An 8992-nucleotide genomic window follows, 5' to 3' on the forward strand; every position below is an offset into this window, starting at 1 on the left:
TTGTTTTAAGAGGATGTAGGGGTTGTAGAAGGGGCCCTTAACTAAGTTAGGGGCCTGTATTTTCAAAGAATTGACGAAAAGTGTTTTAAACAGTCACCACATAAATGTGTAGATTCCATGACAACAGAGACTACAAGAGCTTTTTTCACTAGTGTCCCCAGCACTTGAACCATTAGAGATGCTCAGTACATTTTGAGTGTCGGTGACCATTTTTAAGGACAAACCTTTTTTGCCTGTATTTTACTTAAGAATTTACATATACTGGCTGGGCAGGGTGGCTCACGCCTGTAATCCCAGCATTTTGGGAGGCTGAGGCGGGTGGATCAGAAGGTCAAGAGATAGAGACCATCCTGGCCAACATGGTGAGACCCCGTCTCTATTAAAAATACAAAAATTAGCTGGGCATGGTGGTGCACGCCTATAGTCCCAGGTACTCGGGAGGCTGAGGCAGGAGAATCGCTTGAACCTGGGAGGTGGAGGTTGCAGTGAGCAGAGATCGCACCACTACACTCTAGCCTGGGTAAGAGAGCAAGACTCCATCTCAAAAAAGAATTTATATATACTGCTTATTCTGAGAACTTGAAGTTAATTCTTTAGAGGGAGCAGTGCAACATGCTGTCATACTTTGTTAGATATTAAGTATTTGCTTTCATCATGTATTTTCTTCTGAAGAGGTGGCTTCCAGTCCTTTTTTTTTTTTTTTTTTTTTTTGGAGTCAGAGTCTCACTCTGTCCCCCAGGTTGGAGAGCAGTGGCCCAGTCTTGGCTCATGGCAACCTCTGCCTCCTGGGTTCAAGCGATTCTCGTGTCTCAGCCTCTGGAGTAGCTGGGATTACAGGTGTGCACCACCACACCTGGCTAATTTTTGTATTTTTAGTAGAAATGGGGTTTCACCATGTTGGTCAGGCTGGTCTTGAACTCCTGACCTCACCTTATGTGATCCACCTGCCTCAGCCACCCAAAGTGCTGGGATTACAGGTGTGAGCCACCGCGTCTGGCCCTGGTCCACTTTTGTTGGGGGAGGTGGGGTGGGTTATTCACATAACCTCTGACTTCACTCTTGATGTGGAGAGAGATGCACAGAGGTTGAGATCACTGGGGACATTTTGAAACTCCAGCAGGCTTCATCTTGGTAGATATTTCAACAGTGGACTTGACCATATTTAGTATTCAGAATGAATTTTAGTATTACTTTCCAGAAGCTGAATGTTAACCTTTTCTGCAGCCCTCAAAAATAAGGAGTGTATCAGAATATCTAAGGCTGGAATGTTTTTCATTTTGTTTTAGTTATTAATGATGTCTGCCATGGGTTCCTTTCCTCTGTTGAGCATTGGCAATGATAAAGACTTTCTTTTTGACTTGCCAGTATGTAAGTTTCAAATGCAGCAAGCTGACTTACTGCTGGGAAGGGCTGGCTAACCATCTCATAAAATGTTCTGATTAAACAAATGCCAGCGTCCACAGTCTTGATGCATACCTTGAATACAGAAGGTCTGACTCCCCCTTAACAATATGAAATGAAGAGTCTGAAATAAAGTTCCAGCTTTAGCCGGGAGCAGTGGTGTACACACCTATAGTCCCAGCTACTTGGAAGGCTGAGGTAGGAGGATCTCTGGAGCCTAGGAGTTCAAGGCTGCAGTGAGCTATGATCACGCCATTGTACTCCAGCCTGGGTGACAGAGCAAGATCCTCTCTCTTAAAAAAAAAAAAAAAAATTGTTCCAGCTTCTTAATGCATACTCTGCCCAGTTATGGGGCCACAGCCTCCTCCTTTCCTTCTGTCTGCTATGGGCATGTTCCATTTTTCACCAACTGATGGAACACAGCATCTGTGTTGTGGTTTCTTTTTAACCAGAATATAAGAAAGTATTTGCTGACTGAAGCCAGAGAAAAAAATAGACCTGAATTTCTTCAGGGTTGGCAGACTGCTGTTACGAAGGTAAGTATGTGATAACAATGAAACCCAGGCATGTCCAGGGGATGGAATTATCTAAGGGTGGGTGCCTTTAAGAGCATTTGAAGACTAGTGACAGAGATACCAAGGAGAGCCTGGAGGCTCCAGGGAGGCAGCTGAGAATAAACTTCAGTTTAGTATTCATCATCGCTGCTCAGTTGCCCGGTGCTTCCCGGGAGCAAATCACTTCAGTCATTTCCTCCCTGAGGAAGTTGCTAATGATGTGTTTGCTCTTCTGGGGAAAAAAAAAATTTTTTGGGTGGCACTTGCCTCTTGCATCATGGCTCTTATTTCCAGATGACCCATATAGACCCAGAGAAATGCTGAAATGACTATTTGGACCCACTGAGGGGGAGAAAGTGCATTGGGCTACTTGCCAGGCATGTGGGGAAGATAGTAGCCCAAGCGCTTCAGTCCCACCGCTGTCTGGATGCAGCACCATGCTTGGCCCATGACATTCAAACTGTGGGGCAGAGTGCCCAGGCACAGCCGCTTATTCCTGTCGTAAATACCAGTGTCTTCCATTGATGGTGGGCTGTGCTGTTTCCAGTGTTTTTGTATATTAGATCTCATTTGATCCTTATAACCTGTGAGGTAGGCAGGTCATTTAGGGATAAGCATCGTCTTTATTTTGTAAATGAGAAAACTGAAGCCCAGGTGTGATTTTCCCCAAAGGACATCAAAACTATTGATACAGAGTCAGGTCCTTGAACACAGGTCTGTCTGGATCATTGACACAATGTTATAGGCAGGATCTTGAAACAAACCTTTAACCCAAACCCAAAGAGACAAGATTTATTAGTTCACCCTTGAACCCAACCAATGCTAAATTTTAAAATTAAGCTTAAGTTTTGTGTTTTGAATAACCTAGTATACCAGTTCAAACCAGAACCAGTAAATTTCCTGAATTTACCCAACTAAAAAATCTGGGTATTCTAAATGTAGTCAGGATCTTCTGTATTACCGCTTTGGGCAGAATACAGTAACCAGTTCTTTTAAAAACATACGGTTGGCTGGGCACAGTGGCTCACGCCTGTAATCCCAGCACTTTGGGAGGCAAAGGTGCATGGATTGCTTGAGTCTAGGAGTTCAAGACCAGCCTGGGCAACAGGGTGAGACCTCATCTCTACAAATAATAAAATTAGCTAGGCGTAGTCCCAGCTACTTGGGATGCTGAGGTGGGAGGATTGCGCGAACTCAGGAGACTGAGATCGTGCCACTGCACTCCAGCCTGGGTGACAGAGTGAGTCCCTGTCGCGAAAAACCCAAAACAAAAACCATACTGTTTACCTTCACGATTTCTTTCAAAGAATAGGACAGGGTCGTGTGATACGAGATCAAGTGAAGACCGCTCAGCGGAGTTGTCACCATCCTAGCATCCAGAGGCCGGGCCTTTGTTCTCCCAGCCACAATTCCATTTTGACTCCACTGTCAGTGAATTGATAGCAGAGCTCAGTATCCAAATGCATGTTTTAAAATAGGTTTTTACATTTGATTTCCCATTTCTCATATTTAGGTAAAACATTGTTCTATAAATTGGGGTTGCCACCTGATAGCTCTTTTTATGTGGCCAGGTGCCTCCATAAAATTAGATGCTTGAGATATCAGATATACCAGCTGTCCTGGAGAGAGAAAAGTTTCCTATCTTTTGCGCATTTTTCCATAAAGGAGTTTTTCTTATCTGAAGAGAAGTAATTGATCTTATTTTAATGAGTATTTTGTTTTTCCCTTCAGTGTATTCCACAACAGAAAAATGACAGTGACTGTGGAGTCTTTGTGCTCCAGGTAAAGAAATACTGCTTTTTCGGAATTTACAATGTGTGAATTGAGTTTGTTGGGTTGAAAGAGGAGAGATGGCAGTTCCTGTATGTGTATATGATGCTAGGTATGAGCAACGGAGTACTTTTCCTCCCCTTTATTGCTGAGGAGCAGTAGTTTCTGCATTTTCAGATGTTATCATTAGGAAGAACCACCTTCCAGGGATCAAGAGTGAACTGTGGGTATCATCCATGTCTCATGGGAGGTTATTAGTAAGCCACATTGGAGACTGACTTGAATTTGTCCATATCATAACCATTGGCATTTGCAGAATTAAAAAAAAAAACCATTGGCAAGCAATCTGCAGGTCGTTGACACAGTGATTAGATTTTAAATGAGGTCCACGTTGAAAAACTGCCATCTCGTGCTGTAGATCTCCTTAGAGATCGAAAAGGGCTATGGAAAAAAATTCAGTTATACATATATTTATGAAGGAAATTACAGAATATGATGCATGAATTTAGAGATTTGCAAAGATCTTGGAAGACAGGTTCGTTTGTATACCTCATGCATGTTTGGGGTTTTATAAACAAATTCACGTTCCCATTAAGGGCCATGATGGGTCTAGCTGCATTCCAGCAGGTTGCACTTTGGGAGGAATTAAGGCCTTTTCATCAGTTGCTGCTCTTCACAGTATTGGGTCAGGAGGGAGAGGAGATCCCAAGCCATGCACTAGCTTGGTCAGTCACCTATAATTTGGGTAAATGCTTAAAACTGTATTTTTACAGTAGTTTAAACAGACATGAAAATGCTGCCTTAGATTGGGGTCCCAAACCCCTGGGCCACGGACAGATACCGTCCACATCAGGTTCTCAGGAGCGTGAACCCTGTTGTGAACTGCAGATGCGAGGGATCTAGGTTGCTCACCCCTTATGAGAATCTAACTAATGCCTGATAATTCATCCTAAAACCAACCCCCTCTCCCCCAAGTCTGTGGAAAAATTGCCTTACATGAAACCAGTCCCTGGTGCCAAAAAGGTTGGGGTCTTCTGCCTTAGACACTATTAGGTCTGCATTTAGTAAAACAGAACGGGCTGGTCCACAACTCCAAGTGCCACTGAAGTGTTTCTGGGACCTTTTTTTTGCAGTACTGCAAGTGCCTCGCCTTAGAGCAGCCTTTCCAGTTTTCACAAGAAGACATGCCCCGAGTGCGGAAGAGGATTTACAAGGAGCTATGTGAGTGCCGGCTCATGGACTGAAACTCAGCAGGGACTCTGGGAAGTCTGACCAAGTTGGAGCAGATGGTTTGTTACTTGAATCTCCAAACACTTAGTTGAATTTTTACAGATATTTCAGATCAGTGGTGTTGGGCCACTATTGTTACCTCAAATTTATTTTTTGCCCTTATTCATTTCTCCAGCTACCATGTACTATTGTTTAATGTTCAGTTTGGTTTCATTTTTAATTTTATGGTTCTGTGCGTCCCCCATATTTAATATTTATTATTCAAACGCATGCATATAGACAGAGCATGCAGTGAAGAGTATTAAAAAAAAAAGCTTAGTAGATTTGGTGCAGCTTTTGAAACTTAGTTAGACGTGAACTGAATACAGGTTTCAAATATACTCCCAGAACCTAAAAACGCAAGATGTTTTTGATACAACATAACTCAGAATAGTAAGTGTTCCCTGGGGCATTAAGGGTAGCTGGGGGTGGTTTTGACAAATCCAGTCCTGTTTTACTTTACCAGTGGCAACTTTCACCAACTTCCCTCTCCAAGTGAGTCTTAGAGAGTGCAGTCCATTCCTTTTGAAGGGTGAGATGGAAGTGGTCGTAAACTGACTGGTGTCTTCTGTTTCTGGAGGCACACTTGTAAGCACAGTGGCTGCTTTGGGAAGAGTAAGGTGTGAGAAAAAACAACCTTGGAGGCCAGTAACAATGACAGATTTCAATCGTGGTTTTAAGAATTATAATACGTGGCGTACATCTCATAAAGGCTTTTGCTGGGATATTGAATTCCCTGAATTTTTCTGTTTTCGACCTGTTAAAAAAATCTTAACATCCATCAAACTAGTGGTCAAATGAGAATGCAGCTATTCTCAGAGTAATTTTTAAGTTGTCATTTCCCTGTGTTGCCTCCCAATTGGAAGAAGTTAAGGTTTACCAAATGCATTTCTATTTCAAGGGTATCTGAAATTTAAACATTCAAAACTGAAGGCTGACTGACTTTAGATGTTTTGCAGGTGGCTGGAGAGAAGAGGGAAGGTAATAGAGACAACTTAGTCCCATGGGAGCGCAGCAACCGTGTCAGGTTCTTTCTCCTGTCCCTTTAGTGACCTCAGTAACATGCAGGGCACATCTGGCTTCTGCATGACCAGTGCTGACACTAGCACAGTTGTTTTTCTCCTATTGAAACTCATCTTCTGAAGAAAGGCCCAAGTGGCCCTTGTCCATACACTTAGCTGCATTAGAGTTAATGTCACGCATCTTACATCTTTAATCCAGCCTTTCGTGACATATTGGAAAGATGTATGTGAAACCTACCCAATTACCCTTTCTGAATCGGGAGGAAAACCAACCAATGTATGTACGAGAAACTCAGAAGTCTGAATAGAAAAACAAAGTAAATGGCAGAAGATTCTCGAGTTTATGCCTGCGTAGGTTTGGAGTGTTGAAAAAGCTAAAATGTTTAGTTTCACTTGGCCCTGAGGTATGGTTGAGACAGCTGACTGCCAGCAGTTGAGGATTGAGTCCGACCATGTTTACATGCAGGGTTCCCAACACCAGTGGTGACACTGGGAAGCAGCCCCAGCACTTTCCTCTCCTGAGTCCTCCAGACTCAAAATCCTTAATGTCAAACCAGGTCAGTGTTTCTTACTGTGTTTCAAGTCGTTAAAAAGACTGAGAGTAGAGGCACTTTATGCTGCTATAGGTGGGGTTCTGTCAGCGTTAGGAAAAAATGACGGTTTAGGGTAAGGAAGATCTCATAATGAGTTTTTCAAACATAATTATACAAACATGAGATTTTTCAAAACATGCCAGAAATTTGCCTCTGATTTTTTTTTTTTTTTTTTTTGGTGGCGGTGCGGTATACCAAAGTAGCCAGTTAGCCAGTCACTGGGCTGTCAATTCAAAATGTCTTGTACTTCGGAGTGAGGAAGTATTTCAGTTCCTCAGTGACAGAACCTGGCATGCAGAAGAGACACAATAGTTCCTGGAAGAAAATCAGCGCCCAGAGAGAGAGCTGCCCAAATCAGTGACTCTTCTCATGCTTCATAGGGCACCTTGAGGTGTGCTGCCCCAGTGTGGCTTAGACTAAATGTTGAGTTTGGTTTTTTTTTTTGAGTCAGAGTCTCACTGTCCCCCAGGCTGGAGCGCAATGGCGCAATCTTGCCTCACTGCAACCTCCACCCCCCAGGTTCAAGTGATTCTCCTGCCTTAGCCTCCCAAGTAGCTGGGATTACAGGTGTGTGCCACCACGCCCCACCAATTTTTGTACTTTTAGTAGAGACAGGGTTTCACCATGTTGGCCAGGCTGGTCTTGAACTCCTAACCTCAAGTGATCTGCCCGCCTGGGCCTCCCAAAGTGCTGGGATTACAGGCGTGATTCACCGTGCCTGGCCAATGTTAAGTATTTTAAAAGTCATTTAAAAATATTTGTCATTGATGAAACTTGGTTTCAGCACACATAATTGCTTTCCCTCTCTTCTTGTGATTAGGTGTAAACCTCTATTTAACTCAAGTCCTAGATTAGAATGTCCTTTGTCCTGATGTTTGCAGTAATTGCTTCCTTGGTTAATAAAGATATTTTTGAAATATACTCTGGACTGTTGGTGAAAGAGGCAGGCATGGCTTTACTGGTACTAGTTTGGCACTGAACTGTTTGGGTGCCCATGACATGAGGTAGGCAGACCTTATGCTTTTTTTTTTCTTTTTTTGAGATGGAGTCTTGCTCTGTTGTCCAGGCTGGAGTGCAGTGATGTGATCTCGCCTCACTACAACCTCTGCCTCCCAGGTTCAAGCGATTCTCCTGCCTCAGCCTCCCCAATAGCTGGGACTACCGGTGTGTGCCACCACACCCAGCTAATTTTTGTATTTTTAGTAGAGACAGGGTTTCGCCATGTTGGTCAGGCTGGTCTCGAACTCCTGACCTCAGGTGATCCACCTGCCTCTGCCTCACAAAGTGCTGGGATTACAGGCATGAGCTACCGCGCCCGGCCTAGACCTTATGCTTTTGAGGTTGAGTGCAGGCCTTGTGATAACTAAGCGCTACTTTTGACGAACCTTCAACAAGCTGCCCAGTCCTCTCCTCAGCAAATGCATCAGGTTGTAGTTGCATCTTTACAGTGGTCTTTCCTTTTATTAAATCTATAGCAGTGAATATAGATTTGATTCAACTTTTAGTTACGTTCTCTCAAGAATCCTAATCAACTTTCAGTTAGCCTCTTAAGAAAGGGAAAAGAAGGTGCTGCCAGTCATCCCCAAATTATGTTTTTGGCTGTGCATCCTATTTTCTACATAGCACTGAATCTGAGTAACAGTCATCCTGGATTTATAGTTGGAACAGAACAGTAACAGACCTAACTGGGACTCAGCCAGCACTAGCCTCATCTTAGCTGCCCCTTTTCTCTGCTTTGCAGTTTACTGCTTCCCTGGGCTAGACGTAACGGGGTTCTGGGCAGGTCAGGCTCTTCAGCAAGACAGTGTATTAATAGTGTGAATTAGATATACTGATGACCTGCTCTGCCTAGTTAAGAAACTGAATTAATCAGCAGTTATAAAGCACATACTTTGTTATGTGCTAGGCTTTGCCTCCTGGCCTCTAGATAATTAAGACGGCCCAGGGAATACCACCAGAGAAGTGCTAATTGTATTTGGGTGTTACAAAAGCAGACCTAGACAAGCTGTTCACTTAACTGGTACCTGTTGGTCAGAAAAAGAATTTATTTAGAGATTATGATCATGTAAAATTACAGTGCTCAACCCTTCTAGCAAAGTATTTTTTTGAAAAATAAACTAAATGCCTTTATAAACTTGTGTTCTCTTGAGTAACATGTACTGTTTGGTGGGGAGTAATTTTTTTCTTGTGACATTCCAGTCACGACAGAGGTCATTTCAGAACAGTGAACAGTGCAGGCCCTAACCAGCTCACCCTTAGAGCACCTCACCCTCAGAGCAGCAGCACCAGCACTCGAATTTTCGACAACGGAAATGTTCTATATCTTCATCTTAGCTTGACTGAGAAACTGAATGTTTAATTCTCACACTTCACTAACATGTAT

At 43.2% G+C, this 8992-nt stretch overlaps 1 protein-coding gene across 2 annotated transcripts in view; it reads left to right on the forward strand.

The window, feature by feature from the left end:
* Window positions 1–8743, forward strand: part of SENP5 (SUMO specific peptidase 5) — a 67049-nt gene extending 58306 nt beyond the window's left edge. The window contains exons 8-10 of one of the 2 annotated variants that reach the window (XM_054480480.2): window positions 1854–1937; window positions 3687–3737; window positions 4859–8743. In XM_054480480.2, the coding sequence (XP_054336455.1) occupies window positions 1854–1937; window positions 3687–3737; window positions 4859–4969 (246 nt within the window). In that variant the 3' untranslated portion in view covers window positions 4970–8743. The remainder of the gene's footprint in view (window positions 1–1853; window positions 1938–3686; window positions 3738–4858) is intronic. The other variant, XM_054480481.2, reaches the window with a different exon arrangement.
* Window positions 8744–8992: the final 249 nt, after the last annotated feature.

This window comes from Pongo pygmaeus, chromosome 2, assembly GCF_028885625.2.
Source record: "Pongo pygmaeus isolate AG05252 chromosome 2, NHGRI_mPonPyg2-v2.0_pri, whole genome shotgun sequence".
NCBI lineage: Eukaryota > Metazoa > Chordata > Mammalia > Primates > Hominidae > Pongo > Pongo pygmaeus.